Source organism: Oncorhynchus masou, chromosome 31 (assembly GCF_036934945.1).
Source record: "Oncorhynchus masou masou isolate Uvic2021 chromosome 31, UVic_Omas_1.1, whole genome shotgun sequence".
Classification (NCBI taxonomy): domain Eukaryota; kingdom Metazoa; phylum Chordata; class Actinopteri; order Salmoniformes; family Salmonidae; genus Oncorhynchus; species Oncorhynchus masou.
The window spans coordinates 84079500-84097653 of NC_088242.1; the positions used below are offsets into that span (position 1 = coordinate 84079500).

Here is an 18154-nt window from a genome sequence, read left to right on the forward strand (position 1 = left end):
ATTCACAGCAGCTCATGGAGTAAAAACACAAAGAGAGACTTGATATATTTGTGGTGTTTTTAGAATAAACAGGCAGATAGGAACAGGAGGAGTATCCCAGTATGGACTGGAATAAACCAACATGAGCAGAGAGGATAGTACAGTATAACTGCTGAAGAGGAATTGGCACAGATGAAATAGCTATTATGGGATGTAGAGAGGAGGGATTATCACAAAAGGATTTAGAGTATAAATAGAATTACATGGGCAGAATAGACAACCAGAAACAGTCATAATGATACCAGCATTGATGCCTTCAATTTAAAGGGTTGAGTGGAACTCTAAAGGAGCCTGTCACTTCAGTCTTCACGGCCAGTCTCTTTCACATTCTCCTTCCCCAACAGAGGTGGCCAGGGGGTTTTAGGGAACAGAGCTGCCCCCTGTCTTCAGACACCTGCTGCTGCCTTGACACAGGGGATGTAGAGAGAGAGGGGGGCGCCTCACTAGACCCATGCATCAACCCTGGTCTGGAGGATTACAATTCCTAGCTGTCCAATCTTTACATCAGTGAGTAAGGAGGGTGGACGCACAGGGACGCACAGACGGACGGAAGGAAGAAATTCAAAGGATCTCTTATTGCCCATGTGAGTACTACGGCCGCTCAGACCAGATGCCCTTGCGTTCTTCCTCTACCCTCTTTATTACACACTCCTTGTACAGTGTGTGTGTGTGTGTGTGTGTGTGTGTGTGTGTGTGTGTGTGTGTGTGTGTGTGTGTGTGTGTGTGTGTGTGTGTGTGTGTGTGTGTGTGTGTGTGTGTGTGTGTGTGTGTGTGTGTGTGTGTGTGTGTGTGGTAAATGTATAGTAGCTCATGAAAACCATTGTCTATCAACTCAGTAGGATTAAATGTAAAAGAGGAATGTTTTCATTGTATTCTGCTCTTGCATTGTCCTTGCATGTGCATAATGCACACTACTATAATTCCTCTTCATTTACTCAAATGCCTGGCAGAATACTGAATACCCTTCCTGCCTACAGGCATAGCCTCCATTTGTATGCCCTCCAGAGAAGTAGTACCATCATTTCATTGTCAGTGTCTTACCTTAAAGTATTAGGATCCAATAAATATTTGTGCATGGACATTATAGTGAGGGCACAAAACAATCCATAGTGTTCTATAAATGAAAGATGCAGGCAATTGATTACTTTGAGCACCTCTCATGCTAGTTTGTTTTTCTTCTTCCCTCCATCGTGATAACATGCCAGCTCTCTTTTCATTTGTTTGGATAGGATACTGTATTACGTCACTAGGCACAGACAGTTGGGTGTAGGAGGGTATGCAAATTATTCTGGCCACACAATAAGGCTCACGGTTGCACACTCAATCGAAGTGACATGTTTTGTGGGTTATGGCTGGGGTATTCTGCTATGCCCTTGGATATAAAGGACACTTCCCTATAGCCTCTGAGAGTGTGTATGGTGTAGATATATACATTATATATATAGAGCTTGACCTACCTAACCACTCCTCTATCTTTGACAATTAATATGATTTTACAAAGACATTATAAAAACATAGTACATCTTACAATGCATTTGAAAGTATTGCCGGACAACAACATGATGTAAACAATCATTGAAACATTGTGATGTGTGTAGGACATTGCCTTACAAATCGTAGTGTTATCTCATTTATTTGTTCTGTATTTGTGTTCTCAGAGTAAGTGTTGCCACTTACCAACAGATCGGTACTGTACTTAAGGGGCCCTCCGTCAGTGTATATGTTTCTATAAATATGTCCACAGTTGACCTAGAGAACTTACTGTATGTCACTCAGTACAGCCCCAGTCAGGCTTTGTTGATTTTCTACATGAGTGAAGAGGTACAAAGAGAGGAGGACTTCAATTCCATTAAACAACATTGGTCCCATTCTAATGCAATGAACCATACAACCTCAGCAGTAATTATATTGTGTATCTGACTCTTAATAACATTACATTACCTCATTCTTATTCAACACCGTGGATGATGCTAATGAAAACTGAAACCTACGTTACACTTACAAGTTTCCCTTAAAAACAGAATGTCAGTGATTACACTACGGTGCACTAACTAACATGATGTTAACACAGCTTGAGCTACCTGTAGGCAGTATTATTACGCTGTAGGCCTGTCACTGTCTATTTGAACTAGTGGCAGACAGACAGGATAAACCTGAACAGATCAAAAAGGTGGCAACTGGGCTGAGGATTAGTAGCTGAGGAGGAGGGATTCAGAGTTGATTTCTCCTGGACTCTTGGATTCCACCTAGGAAATTCCTTCATTGTGATTGACTTTGAGTGAAGCTGCAAGGGGACCTGAGTCACATGTTCCTCACATGCTACATAGAGGGATAAACGCCCCGTGGCCTAGATTAAGCCTCTCAATTGAAATCATAAATACCGATAAATTAAATAAAAATCCTAATAACTGTACCATTGTTCCTTTAGTACAAACTCATTCTCTGTCTTATAACGGAGGAATTATCTGTGTTACACAAAACATGGGCTTATTGAAGTTGCCACTTGCACTTCATACCTGAGGATTGGTTTGATTTGGTTTGAGGTAATTTGATAATATAATAATAGTAGTGATGGTGATCAGTGATCATTATAATTGTGATTTTTTCCAAAGCTCAAAGTGCTCCATTGTAACAAGTGATTGATTGATTATTGTTGGTTAGTTAATTATGCATGGTCCGTTGCTGTGTGCCGCAGGCCCCTCTCCTCCCCTCCATGGAATGAGGCGACTGTAAGAATGGATAACATGGAGTATAAAGACGAGTGGCAGGATGATGACTTTCCCAGGTGGGTGACAGATGACTTTGATAATGCTGTACTTTACAGGGTACTTATTACTGTGTGTCAAGTATTGTAATAACTCACCGTTACATTGTACTTACAGCAGTAATCCAACAGTATGTAACAGTAAACATAGCCTAAAGTGTAACCGCAAGGATTACAATTAAGCAATAAGGCCTGGGGGGGTGTGGTATATAGCCAATATACCACGGCTAAGGGCTGTTCTTAGAAATGATGCAACGCGGCGTGCCTGGAAACAGCCCTTAGCCGTGGTATATTGGCCATATACCACAAACCGGTGCCTTATTGCTGGTGGCTTATTGCTATTTGTTGTCATGGCATTGTTCAATACTTGTTTCTGATTGGCTTGAAGCGCATTCTAGAGCATGCATTATTTCCCTATAATGCACAGCATATTTGCACGGTAGAATTCAATGGCTATAGTTTATTCTTACATGTTCTATATTTGAGTTGCTTTTGAAAGCAAAAGTTTAATTGAAAACATTATTTGCATTGTAGATTTTCATGATGGCAAGCGAGGATGGATGGTTTGGTTAGCTAAACTAGCAAGTTGATTTGTTTGGTTACCATGGCAACTACTGTAGCTATCTAGTAAACTTGCTAGCTACAGTCCTTCAGGGATGTTGAACACATTTCCACTGGCAAATTATAACATTTCTAGTGGCAAATATGTTATATTATAGCTACAGTATAAAAGGGACAATCAACTTGGGGTGCTATGTGTTCTCTGGAAAATAATGCAACACCGTGGAAGGTCGCGGAACACACCTTCCACGTTGTTCATTATTTTCCACAGAACACATAGCCCCTCGTTGATTATCCCTTACATAAACTGGTTACCAAGGTAATTAGAACAGTAAATAAGTTATTTTGTGTCAGCCAATCAACATTCAGCATTGTGTTGACTTTTTTTAACACCTGGGCATCAGTACTGAGGAGATGTGATGGGTGGATGGCATTTCATCACAACTGGTAGATGACAATGACTCATGTTTGCAGTGATGTTTGTTGTTGAATTACTATAATCAGCTTCAGCAAAATGTGCTTGAGGATTTCCCAGTGGGCTAGCCCGTGCAGCTGGTCTAATTATAGACTGGGATACCCAGCAGATACCCCCATCTACTGAAATCAACCTTCTCTGAAATTACAATAGCTATATCACAATAGTATGTGCCTTAAACATTCACAAACACTGCATTGATAAAGATGAATTGGCCCCCAATAACTGAAGAATTATGAAGATAACTTGATTTAGGCGTGATGTGTCTCTTTATTGTCCCTATGAGGTGTACGGAGATCAGATACTTGCTCTGTAGGCGTGAGAGTGAAAGAGAGAGAGAGAGAGAGAGAGAGAGAGAGAGAGAGAGAGAGAGAGAGAGAGAGAGAGAGAGAGAGAGAGAGAGAGAGAGAGAGAGAGAGAGCATCCTGACACCAGGCAGCATCCTTTCTTTCTCCATCTGCAGCCTGGCCACATAGACAAGACGTAATATAGTAAAAGTAAATCGGGGACACACAAGTTAGTATGATATGTTACAATTGGTATGTTACATAAGACAGAAGGTTACTAAAAGCAAAAACAAAAGTAGGGTGTTTGTTTGGGGTGGATGTATAACGCAAACATCTAGCAACACAAAGGTTAAGTGTTCAAATCTAATCACAGACAACTTGAGCATTTTAGCTACTTTGCAATTACTTAGTGTGCTAGCTAACCTTCCCCTAACCTTAACCATTTAATCTAACTCCTAACCTTCACCAGTAACCCTAATCCCTAGCCTAGCTAACGTTAGCCACCTAGCTACCATTTTGTATTAGTTATCTAGCCACCTAACTAATGTTAGCCACAACAACTTGGATATTGTAACATATAATAACATTTGCAAATTCATAACATATTGTATGAATTGCAATTCATAGCATATCATACGATTTGAAAGTCATTACATATCATACGAAATCAATGATGGACATCCACAAATTAATACATACAGTTCCATAGGAAAGTAACATATCAGACTAATTGGAGTGTCCCGGATTTACATTTACTATGTTGCGTCTACCCCTCAGTCCAGGTTGCCATCTGAGGGAGTGGAGGCAGGGAGCATGTGCAGCTCTCATTAAATGGCAGTGGGCTATGTCATGTGATGCAGCCAGGAGTCAAAAACACAGCATCACCAGGAAAATGGTGGCAAGTCAGCTTTAGGGAAGAGGAGGAAGAGAAAAGCAGCAGCTCTGAAGGATGATGTGCCTGAGGCTCGCTATAATCGACTAAGATAAGGGAATGCATAATAATATAGGATCTAGGGTTGTGAAGTCAATTATTTGCCTGGATCATCTTTGAAATCGTCCTTCTCCTTTTTCATAAGGTAAGCTCTTATGATATGTTATTTCAGCCCTCGTCATCTTAGGAGAAGAATATGGCCTGACCGCTTGACTTTTCAGATTATAATACCCTTTGTTAGATATCAATCCTATTTAATTTCATCTTCATGGATTTCATTTTATGTAGAAAATGGTTATTGAACAATGGAAGCTTGTCAGTAGTGATAGCAGTAGTCTGTCTTCAGGGACACTAAGTTGGACACCATGCAGTGTAACGGATGCTCTTGTCATTTGTTATTGCCAGTCATGTTGTTTTGGCAACATTTTGTTCTGGACTTTCTGTTCACCCTGGGATGTTAGGATGAAAGGATATCTTAGGCTTATGCAGCAAAGCAAAGTGGAACTGTATACCTTAATTTTCCTCTGTGCTTCTTGGTATTTGGTTGAAGTTGTTGTTGTTGTTTCTCCCTGTATTATACCCTTGATTCCCCTCCTCCTTCTCGTTGTTTCACATTACAATAGGTGACAAGGGAAATTACACCTCATGTTAAGGGGTAACTTAACAGTGTGTCTGCCTCCCTGTACAGAGAACAGGGGGTTTTGACATACCGCCGCCTCTCCCTCCCTCTTCACAACATGGCAGGGCTATCATCTAAAGAGCTCCCTGGGGAGATGCTAATAACCATCCAGACTCTCTCTCTGTGCTCCCTTTGTGGTGCTGAGCCAGATAACTGACAACCCCACTGACATGATTCAAACCAAATCAAATCAAAGTGTATTTGTCACGTGCAACGAATACAACATGTGTAGACTTTACAGTGAAATGTTTACTTACAGGCTTTAACCAACAGTGCAAAAAAGGTATTAGGTGAACAATAGGTTGCTAGCATATGTTAATTTTACATTTACATTTAAGTCATTTAGCAGACGCTCTTATCCAGAGCGACTTACAAATTGGTGAATTCACCTTCTGACATCCAGTGGAACAGCCACTTACAATAGTGCATCTAAATCATTTAAGGGGGGGTGAGAAGGATTACTTTATCCTATCCTAGGTATTCCTTGAAGAGGTGGGGTTTCAGGTGTCTCCGGAAGGTGGTGATTGACTCCGCTGTCCTGGCGTCGTGAGGGAGTTTGTTCCACCATTGGGGGGCCAGAGCAGCGAACAGTTTTGACTGGGCTGAGCGGGAACTGTACTTCCTCAGTTTTGCACCATCTGCAATGATGTGATACTGTACTAGTGTGCTTCCAGGACTATTTGGGGTTTGGTTTATTTGAATAAAGTCTGACTGGCTGGCTTTAGGGTTCGGTCATGTCATGCTATTGTGTGTGGCTGTGGCTCTGATAGAATGCTGTGCCTCTGTGTTGATTTTTTAGACCACTTCCTGAAGACGGTGACATGGAGTCTTCCTGTGGTCTCACCGATGACAAAGCCTGTGAGTAACTTTAAAAGACTATGTGACTGGCATTAAGTACCTCAATTAACTTATACTACATGTCCAAAAGTATGTGGACACCTGCTCGTCGAACATCTCATTCCAAAATCATGGGCATTAATATGGAGGTCCCCTATTTGTTGCTATAACAGCCTCCAGTCTTCTTGGAAGGCTTTCCACTAGATGTTGGAACATTGCTGCGGGGACTTGCTTCCATTCAGCCACAAGAGCATTAGTGAGGTTGGGCACTGATGTTGGACGATTAGGCCTGGCTCGCAGTCAGAGTTCTAATTAATCCCAAAGGTGTTCACTGTGATTGAGGTCAGGGCTCTGTGCATTTGAACATCTTGGCCATGTTCTGTTATAATCTCCACCCGGCACAGCCAGAAGATGACTGGCCACCCCACATAGCCTGGTTCCTCTCTAGGTTTCTTCCTAGTTTTTGGCCTTTCTAGGGAGTTTTTCCTAGCCACCGTGCTTCTACACCTGCATTGCTTGCTGTTTGGGGTTTTAGGCTGGGTTTCTGTACAGCACTTTGAGATATCAGCTGATGTACGAAGGGCTATATAAATCAATTGGATTTGATTTGATTTGATTTGTGCAGGCCAGTCAAGTTCTTCCACATCGATCTCAACAAACCATTTCTGTATCTACCTCAGTTTGTGCACGGGGGCATTGTCATGCTGAAACAGGAAAGGGCCTTCCCCAAACTGTTGCCACAAAGTTGGAAGTACAAAATCGTCTAGAAGGTCATTGTATGCTCTAGTGTTAGGATTTTTCTTCACTGGAGTTAAGGGGCCTAGCCCAAACCATGCAAAAACAGCCCCGGACCATTAATCCTCCTCCACCAAACTTTACGGTTGGCACTATGCATTGGGCAGGTAGCGTACTCCTGGCATCCGCCAAACCCAGATTCGTCCGTTGGACTGGCAGAGTTGTATTTGTATTTGTATTTGTTATGGATCCCCATTAGCTGCTACCAAAGCAAAATTAAGACAGTTGTTGAAGCTAAGTGAGTGTTGCGACCGAGGACAGACTATTTTTATGCACTATGCGCTTCAGCACACGGCGCTCCTGTTCTGTGATATTGAGTGGCCTACAGCTTTGCGGCTGAGCCATTCTTGCTCCTAGACATTTCCACTTAAAGTTGACCAGGGCAGCTCTAGCAAGGCAGAAATTTGAAGAACTGACATGTTGGAAAGGTGGCATCCTATGACAGTGCCACATTGAAAGTCAGTGAGCTCTTCAGTAAGGCCATTCTACTGCCAATGTTTGTTTATGGACATTCCATAACTGTGTGCTCAATTTTATACATCTGTCAGCAACGGGTGTGGCTGAAATAGCCGAATCCACTAATTTTACGGGGTGTCCACATACTTTTCTGCATACAGTGTAAGTAACTTCAGCAGTATTACTTTATGAATAACAGGCATTATCCAATTGTCATATTTTGCTGATGATTGTTATATTGTTAAAAAGGCCACTAAATATATTGTTAAATATATATATATATTACTTTATGACAATAAGCCTTGCCTCAAACACTGATGCTTTAAAACCTTTTTTTCACATGCTACTTCATAAACCCTGCAACTGTGAATTCAACTGGATGTTATGTGTGTACACTACCAGTTACTAATGAGTCTCACCTCCTCTGCCGCAGCTCCCCCCAACTCTCTGAATGTTAGTGCAAGTGGAGGTGGCGGAGGTGGAGTAGTGTCCACTCATCGCAAGCGCCGTACGTTAGTGGCCCCGGATATCAACCTGTCCCTGGACCACAGTGAGGGTTCCATGCTGTCTGACGACTTCCTGGATACGCCCGACGACCTGGACATCAACGTCGACGACATCGACACCCCCGACGACAATGACTCTCTGGAGTTCATCACCAATGGCAATGAGCTGGAGTGGGAAGGTGAGTAGGGCTCATGGGGCATGGATTAATGGTAGCCCTGGTACCAGCCTTCAGCCCTGGTTGCCAGCCTGGTAGCCTGGGTGCCAGTCTTTCTGCTTTAGACAACCTGTTATTTGGCTAAATGTAGTTTGCGCAGAAACGATCTGGCACCCACTTCTGGTAGATAAATAGCTGCATAGTACACTAATGTTTATGTCCACAGACAAACAGCACAAAAGCTAAAATACTGAAGAGAAATACAAAAGTGGATGACATAAAATAAACAAATGTTGTCTCACTCATACAAATACATTAGCTTCACATTGTAGCATAAACACCTTTCAACTTTCCACTATGTATGTCCAGATGATACCCCGGTGGCCATCGCCAAAGCGGGGCCTGGTGACGGAGTGGAGGAAGACTGTGCTGATGGGACGGGGGGTAACGGGCGCCTGTGGAGGACCGTGATCATCGGGGAGCAGGAGCACCGTATCGACATGCAGGTCATCAGGCCGTATCTCCGCGTCATCACCCATGGGGGTCAGTATCCAGCCAACAGCATCCAGCCAGAGCCATAGATATTGTATACGTATTTATTTTATTTTTTATTTCGCCTTTATTTAACCAGGTAGGCCAGTTGAGAACAAGTTCTCATTTACAACTGCGACTGGCCAAGATAAAGCAAAGCAGTGCGACACAAACAACAACACAAAGTTACACATGGAATAAACAAACATACAGTCAATAACACAATAGAAAAGTATATATACAGTGTGTGCAAATGAGGTAAGATAAGGGAGGTAAGGCAAAAAATAGGCTATAGTGGCTAAATAATTACAATTTAGCAATTGAACACTGGAATGGTAGATGTGCAGAAGATGAATATGCAAGTAGAGATACTGGGGTGCAAAGGAGCAAAAAAAAAATAACAGTATGGGGAGGAGGTAGTTGGATGGGCTATTTACAGATGGGCTATGTACAGTTGCAGTGATCTGTGAGTTGCTCTGACAGCTGGTGCTTAAAGTTAGAGAGGGAGATGTGAGTTTCCAGCTTCAGTGATTTTTGCAATTCGATTCGACATGGTTAAACTCATTAACATTTAATTGTCATGGAACTTTCTCTGCCAACATGGTGCAAATTATTAAATCTCAAACTGAGTTTACATTGTAAATGGCTGTGCATCCAACATAGTGACACCAACGGAATGAACTAACAGGCTCTACTCTCCTCCTGCAGGTTACTATGGTGAGGGTCTGAATGCCATCATAGTGTTCTCAGCCTGCTACCTGCCCGACAGCAGCTGTGCAGATTACCACTACATCATGGAAAACCTCTTCCTGTGTGTAACTGTGTTATTAAAAATATGGAACCCATCAGAAAGCCTTGCTATGTAGTGATATTTGAAACTAGGTTATCATGCACAAAATGCTATCATAAAAAAAAACATTCTTCAGAGAGAGCATTTCATACATCATGTAGGAATGTTGGATTGAATATTTACGCTGCCAGAAAATATAACCTGATTGAGATTTCGTTAGTGCTTGCAATGGCAGCAATAAAATGAACCTCAATATTTTTCCCTTCCACATTGCCATCTCAGGTATGTGGTTAGCAGTCTAGAAATGCTGGTGGCTGAGGACTATTTGATCATCTACATGAATGGAGCCACACCGCGGGGCAAGATGCCAGGCATAGGATGGCTAAAGAAATGCTATCAGATGATTGATAGGAGGTAAGGATATTTATATTTTATACTAACTACTGAACAACAGCTTTTTTAATTTGATCGTTCATGCTGTTGACATAGGATGGACGTGCATGACATAAATATCAACTGAGTTTAAGAAAAGTTAATGGCACTACTGGCAGTCAATGGGAAAGGGATTCACTCATACTAAGCTGTATTTCCTTATTTCAACTGTCGGTAGGTAACCTAGCGTTTAAGAGCGTTGGGCCAGTAAACAAAAGGTTGCTGGTTCAAATCCCTGAGTCGTCTAGGTGAAAAATATTTTGATGTGCCCTTGAGCAAGACACTGAACCATAATTGCTCTGGATAAGAGTGTCTGCTAAATTACTAAAATGTAACTGCTTAAATCTGTTGTCTCTGTAGGCTCAGGAAGAACCTGAAGTCTCTGGTCATTGCCCACCCCACCTGGTTCATCCGCACTGTGCTGGCCATATCCAGACCCTTCATCAGGTGACCACACAACACAACGACACATTAATAACACAGTTATATTATACATATCGTCACTGTGACTGACAATTTATAGTTGTACACAAAACATAAATATAACTTGTTGTTGTTGTATCCTGTTGTTATTTGCAGTGTGAAGTTTATGAATAAGATCCAGTATGTACACAGTCTGGATGAGCTGGCAGAGATAGTCCCCATGGAACATGTGCAGGTCCCAGAATGTGTAATGCAGTAAGTATCATCAACCATCATGGTTAGTAACTGAGCTGAAGACTTGGCTCCCACCATCATTCACAGACTTGCAGTGATTTACAGTTTTGCTGGAGTAGACTAATAAATTATGTAAACTTGCAAGAAAATAATTATTCCTTCAGTGAAAAGACGTGGATGCCTGGCAGAGTCTTTGAGGCAGTAAAGAAGTCATAGAAGAAGACATTTAAATATCAACGTTTTTGAAATGGGAATTGATGTGTTAATTACGTTATTCTCAGCCAAGGAATACATTTAAGATAGGTTCTGTATTCCAACTTGAAAAGGACTTGGATAGGAATAGGAATCGTATGATTTTTCTTTCTTTTTATAGATTTGAGGAGGAGAGGATCAAGGCTCGGAGAGAAAGGTAAAATACATTTACATCTGATTTACACTACCGTTCAAAAGTTTGGCGTCACTTAGAAATGTCCTTGTTTTTGAAAGAAAAGCAAATTTTTTTGTCTGTTAAAATAACATCAAATTGATCAGAAATACAGTGTAAACTGTAATTGTTAATGTTGTAAATGACTATTGTAGCTGGAAATGGCAGATTTTTTAATGGCATATCTACGTAGGCGTACAGAGGCCCATCATCAACAACCATCACTCCTGTGTTCCAATGGCACGTTGTGTTAGCTAATCCAAGTCTATCATTTTAAAAGGTTGATTGATCATTGGAAAACCCTTTTGCAATTATGTTAGCACAGCTGAAAACTGCTGTGCTATTTAAAGAAGCAACAAAGCTGGCCTCCTTTAGAGACTAGTTGAGTATCTGGAGCATCAGCATTTGTGGGTTCGATTACAGGCTCAAAATGGCCAGAAACAAAGACCTTTCTTCTGAAACTCGTCAGTCTATTCTTGTTCTGAGAAATGAAGGCTATTCCATGCGAGTAATTGCCAAGAAACTGAAGATCTCATACAACGCTGTGTACTACTCCCTTCACAGAACAGCGCAAACTGTCTGTAACCAGAATAGAAAGAGGAGTGGGAGGCCCCGGTGCACAACTGAGCAAGAGGACAAGAACATTGGAATGTCTAGTTTGAGAAACAGATGCCTCACAAGTCCTCAACTGGCAGCTTAATTAAATAGTACCCCCAAAACACTAGTCTCAACGTCACCAGTGAAGAGGTGACTCCGGGATGCTGGTCTTATAGGCAGAGTTCCTTTGTCCAGTGTTCTTTTGCCCATTTTAATCTTTTATTTTTATTGGCCAGTCTGACTTTTTCTTTGCAACTTTTCCTAGAAGGCCAGCATCCCGGAGTCACCTCTTCACTGTTGACGTTGAGACTGGTGTTTAATCAACAAATTAGGCACATTTGGGCAGTCTTGATACGACAATTTGAACAGAAATGCAATGGTTCATTGGATCAGTCTAAAACGTTGCATATACACTGATGCGATCTGGTGGCCAAAATCTAAATTGCACCTGGGCTGGAATAATAGTACATTATGGCCTTTCTCCTGCATTTCAAAGATGATGGTACAAAAAAATACAAAATAACGGTTGATTATTTCTTATTATTATCTTTTACCAGATCTATTGTGTTATATTCTACAACATTCCTTTCACATTTCCCTAAACTTCAAAGTGTTTCCTTTCAAATGGTACCAAGAATATGCATAACCTTGCTTCAGGATCTGAGCTACAGGCAGTTCGATTTGTCATTTTAGGCTTTTAAATTGATAAACTTGGATTAGCTAACACAATGTGCCATTGGAACACAGAAGTGATGGTTGCTGATAATGGACCTCTGTATGCCTATGTAGATATTCTATAAAGAAATCTGCTGTTTCCAGCTACAATAGTCATTTACTATATTATCAATGTCTACACTGTATTTCTGATCAATTTGCTGTTATTTTAATGGACATTTTTGTAGGGGAAAATCATGTCTGACATGTCAAAGTGTAAATTACAAACATCAGAAGCCTTTTTAAACCTCAAATACACTACAAGTTTTAAATTTCCTCCAGGGTGATGAAATGAAGATCCTACATCTGTATTGTGTCCCTCTGCTTGTACAGGATGGAGCAGGAACAGCGTCAGCAGGAGCAGCAACATCAGCAGCAGGCAAACCCACAGGAGTCTTCTTCAGCCAAGGCAGAGAGGTAGGGAGTAGACAGTTGCACTACAATGGCCTGTGTGTGATAGCCAAATTAAGCAATAAGGGACGAGGGGGTGTGGTATATGGCCAATATACCACAGCTAAGGGCTGTACTTATGCAGGACGCAAAGTGGAGTGCCTGGATACAACCCTTAGCCATGTTATATTGGCCATATACCACAAACCCCTGAGTGGCCTTATTGCTATTATAAACTGGTTACCAATGTAATTAGAGCAGTAAAAATAAAGGTTTTGTCATACCCGTGGTATATGGTCTGATATATCACGGCTGTCACCCAATCAGCATTCAGGGCTTGAACCTCCCAGTTTATAATATCATATAGACCAGGGATCTTTAACTCCCTCTTCAGCCAGAATACCCAGTAACTCCCTGGGACCAAGGTTGGAGATCCCTGGTATAGACCAAGCAGTAGTCAACATGTCCATATGGTCAAGCAATATTTCCTGTCACTAGCAATATAGAAGGGAATGATGGGGAAAAAATGTTACAGAGACATGTTTATTCATAGTCATGTCATTTGCAGGCCCAAGTCAATGATCGCAGAGCAAGGAATCTGAAAAGGACCTCTTCCTCTATGTTCATCTCATGGTAAATACATAACACTCCACTGCTCCTCTCATAGGGACCACAAGGTGGCACTGCATTCATAAATACACTGTGCATTGTGCATATGGTATCCACTGGCAGCCTTGGCAGGAGCCAGGCTCATTGAGATCCTATTAAATTAGTTCTAAGATATAATTCTGTGGTCGTTAAAACACTTCAACAGATGTTAACCACCAGCACCATTTGAACGTCTACTGTTACGTAATGTCCACTTGCTCACTTTTTTAAGAATCAGACCCTGTCAGCCCACAATGCTATTATAAAGGAATGACCTATCAAGTGCATACAGCCAGGTCTAACGAGTGGACATGTGAAGAGTGTGTGTGTCTCACTGTGTCACCATGGAACTTTCAGGGGTTAAGGGGTCATGCATGTTGCAGCCCCACTCATTTTTCAATAAGGCCAGCTGTTTCGAATTAACTGCTCAGTCTGCCGTGTTGAAAAGTGTGTTCTTGTACAAGTTGTTTAAATCATTAGTCTCCTTCTTAATGACAGTGTCTTTTTTAATCTGTGCAGTTGCTGAAAGAAGTTTGGAGCATGAAAAGAATGTTTTATAAGAAGCAAGAGGAAGGCCAACAAGTCTAAGAATACTTCCTAATTTATCAATATCAAGCTGAAGAAAGAATAATGATTTTTCCGTTGTGATGTGAACCGACCTGACCCCCAGCACACACACACACTCCTCTGAAGATCTTAGGTTGCAACTGATTCCATCAGGACATTTCAAGGAAAGCAAAGTCCCGACAGGTACTCTCGCTGTTACAAAGACTGTACAACTGCATATGTTACTTAATTTTTACGACTGCTTGAAGCAGTTACTTTTGAACCCCCAGGTTCGCACCATGAGTTTTGTATCCATTTCAAATATAGATACCAGTGTGACAGTGAAATCCCTTTGCATTAGTCAAGATTTAAGGAAAACGTACAAGAATATTGAAGAAAATGTTCCACAGGACATGTAAGAAAACAGGAATATTGTAGAACATTTTCCACAGGACATATTGTAACTGGTGTAAGCTGTCAGTAGCAGGCAGGCTGGTAACCAGACCTGTTTGATGTGTTGGAGGCTCTTGCGGGGACCATGGTAGGCTAGACTTGAGGATGTAGTGTATGCTGAGAGGAGGATATGATCAAAGAGGAGAAGAAGAGAGAAAAGAGAGTCAAGAAATGCTTCCCAGAGAGCTCAGCAATGGTGTATGCTGTGGCATAATAAACAATCTTTCACCCATTAGCGCAATGCTACTCCTTGTGTAGACCAAAGGCTTTGCGAGACATCAGATGCCTTCACCTTTGCTTTGTTTTTGCCTCATAATGTCTCCTAAAACAGGCCTTATTTTTAATCTGCTGCGTTGCATGAATCAATTTGATGCCATTGTTCCATATTCCTAGATTGATCTGGGGATCATTCAGTACCCAACCAACCCATGTACCTTACATTCTGATGTGCCGCACAAATTATGTCTGTACATGAATATGAAGGCACACTGAAAGTAAGACCAACAAGATATTTGCTGTTTTTTTCAAGAGGACAGCATTTAGTTTAAATTACTTTACTCATTCATGTTGTGATTTAATCACATCATTTTTCCATTGTGCTTTGTTTTTGGTACAGTCAAAGCATGTCAACATATTGCCAGCCTCTAATGTCCCTTCAGATGTCCTATAAGACAATAGACTAGCTGTAAATCTTCTATTGGATACTCACCTAATGGATGGTTAAAGGGGAGGTAGTGTTAGAGTTTTTATTTTTGTAAGAATTACATACATGATGTTTTGCCAGTGTAATGTAAGTGTTGTTTTGCACTATTGAATTTGATTGTCATTAAATGGTTAGCATAGAATCTATCTGTGTATATTTGGGGACAGGTTGGCTTGCTAATACTGTATGTAACTCAAGATGGATTTTTGTGTGCTGTTGACATTTTTGTGCATTTAGTATGTACAATTTCATGCATTTTTGGTTACCTGTCTTGGCATGCACCTCTATAGCAAGTATGATGATGAGAAATGTCTAGATGTTTCTGAAAAGCCATCCAACTTCAAAATGTTACTGTACATTGATTCATGTAAAATTGAAGATAGACATTTTCTGTGGACTGGTATTGTGCAGATGATCATGGGCTGGACTAGAGGTTACCGATATTCAAAGGACAGAGTAAGAAAATGTCTTCAGAAAAGTTTACGAAACATTCCGAACACTGGAACGTTTATTTTGCCTTTGAAATACCTATCCCACCAAAAGGTAGGCCTAAACAAGGCACATAATTGCAGGAGTTCTTCTGTAGTCTCCCAATGTTGCTGGGGATTGTGCCCTTTTCTAAGGATTGTCAGTTCTTCTGAGTGCCTATCTATCTTTCAACCAAATTCTACACAGAAAACTATGATGTGGAACGTAAAAATATATTCTCTTAACACTTAGTTGACTACTGGGACTTTTTCCAAGTCATTGGTAGTAAACTGATTTTGTTGACAGTAGTGTATTTTGTTTTGATAAATGTTCTCCATGGATAGCAAGCCCTGAGCATCCAAAAAAGGATATGAATCATATTTTCAGTCTTTAAAAGCACAATATGTTATTACACTGGATGATTTGAAAGATATCAGTGGGTAATTTGTCTGCTAGCATACTGTATGTAGTTTATTTAAAATAAAAAATGCAAAGCTTAAAATGGGGATCAAAGATTAGCCTTGTTCTTTAGATTGTGATGGTAAATTCTTCCATGTAAATAAAATGTTTTACTGTTCCACCCAACAATCTCTCTGTGACCTGTATTCTTCAATTTCTAATTGACAAATTGCTGTAATGCATATCTTTCACACATTCAGAATGTATGGATAGCTTTCACTTGAATTGAACTTGTTGAGAAAATTACAGTTACATTTGCATTACCATAAAAGTAAGGGTGTCCAGGTGTTCACTGAGTTGACTTGAAGCAATGCTGGACTTCCCGAACCGGTGCTTGTTGGGGTTCAAATGAAGCTATTAATACACAGTCGTGACACACACGTCCACATCCACTCTAACAAGTATCACATGAGCCTCCCGGCTCTGTTAAAAAAAACGGCAGTTACATCAGCTCAGCTGTATTAGTGACAGAGGCAGAGTTGGTCACTGGTCAGTCACACACATGGATCTAAATTAAGAATGGCCTTCAGCAAATGACAGTGCAGCCAATTACATTGTCCTATCAAAACAATTGCAGTCACGTATGACTCGCAACACAAATACTGTATCTGTTTACTCATAGTAGTGAGAAGTATTGTGGTGTTTTGAACTAACGCATATGCAATGGCCTTGGTAGGCTATCATATGTAGAGAATGGAATACAGATTTTTTTTCTACATGAAAGACTGGTACAATACATTTTGTTCTGAATGTTTTGATTTACTGTACCAGTCACATGTTTGGACTTCTACTCATTCAAGGGTTTTTCTTTATTTTTACTATTTTATATACTGTAGAATAATATTGAAGACATCAAAACTATGAAACCAAAAAAAGTGTTAAATAAATCTAATTATATTTTACATTTTAGATTATTCAAAGTAGCCACCCTTTGGTGGGAACTCCTTCAAAACTGTTGGAAGTGCATTCCAGGTGAAGCTGGTTGAGAGAATGCCAAGAGTGTGCAAAGCTGTCATCAAGGCTAAGGGTGGCTAGTTTGAAGAATCTCAAATATGAAATATATTTTGATTTGTTTAACACTTTTTGGGTTACTACATTATTCTATATGTGTTGTTCCATAGTTTTGATGTCTTCACTAGTATTCTACAATGTAGAAAAATAATAAAAATAAAGCAAAACTCTGGAATGACTAGGTGTGTCCAAACTTTTGACACGAGCAATGGACATTCGACTTGTGGAAGTCTGTCCTTTGGTCTGATGAGTCCAAATTTGAGATTTTTGTTTCCAACTTTGTGAGACGCAGAGTAGATTAACGGTGGATCTCTGTGTGTGTGGTTCCCACCATGAAGCATGGAGGAGGAGGTGTGATGGTGCCTTGCTGGTAACACTGTCAGTGATTTATTTAGAATTCAAGGCACACTTAACCAGCATGGCTCCCACAGCATTCTGCATTGATATGCCATCCCATCCGGTTTACGCTTAGTGGGACTATCATTTGTTTTTCAACAGGACTATGACCCAACACACCTCCAGGCTGTGTAAGGGCTATTTGACCAAGAAGTAGAGTGATGGAGTGCTGCATCAGATGATCTGGCTTCCACAATCACACGACCTCAACCCAATTGAGATGGTTTGGGATGAGTTGGACCGCAGAGTGAAGGAAAATCAGCCAGCAAGTGCTCAGCATATGTGGGAACTACTTCAAGACTGTTGAAAAAACACTCCTCATGAAGCTGATAGAGAGAATGCCAAGAGTGTGCAAAGCTGTCATCAAGGCAAAGGGAAGAATCTCAAATATATAATACATTTGGATTTGTTTAACACTTTCTTGGTTACTACATGATTCCATACGTGTTA

At 40.8% G+C, this 18154-nt stretch overlaps 1 protein-coding gene across 2 annotated transcripts; it reads left to right on the forward strand.

Moving 5' to 3' along the window:
- The first annotated feature begins 372 nt into the window (after positions 1-372).
- Positions 373-16420, forward strand: LOC135524604 (caytaxin-like). 2 transcript variants are annotated; one of them, XM_064952292.1, is made up of 13 exons: positions 373-623; positions 2735-2824; positions 6536-6594; positions 8258-8509; positions 8855-9028; positions 9725-9827; positions 10089-10220; positions 10599-10685; positions 10818-10916; positions 11269-11304; positions 12964-13047; positions 13589-13653; positions 14188-16420. In XM_064952292.1, coding segments are annotated over exons 1-12 (1152 nt in total). In that variant the 5' UTR covers positions 373-621; the 3' UTR covers positions 13623-13653; positions 14188-16420. The 2 variants fall into 2 exon arrangements, with proteins under 2 accessions (XP_064808364.1, XP_064808365.1); XM_064952293.1 differs by lacking the exons at positions 373-623; positions 2735-2824 and adding an exon at positions 5009-5202.
- Positions 16421-18154: the final 1734 nt, after the last annotated feature.

Excerpts from the sequence above, each read along its gene's own strand:
- LOC135524604 (XM_064952292.1), top strand. Across the intron at positions 2,825-6,535 it reads CAGGATGATGACTTTCCCAG|ACCACTTCCTGAAGACGGTG; the intron begins GTGGGTGACAGA and ends TTGATTTTTTAG. Across the intron at positions 9,029-9,724 it reads CCGCGTCATCACCCATGGGG|GTTACTATGGTGAGGGTCTG; the intron begins GTCAGTATCCAG and ends CTCCTCCTGCAG.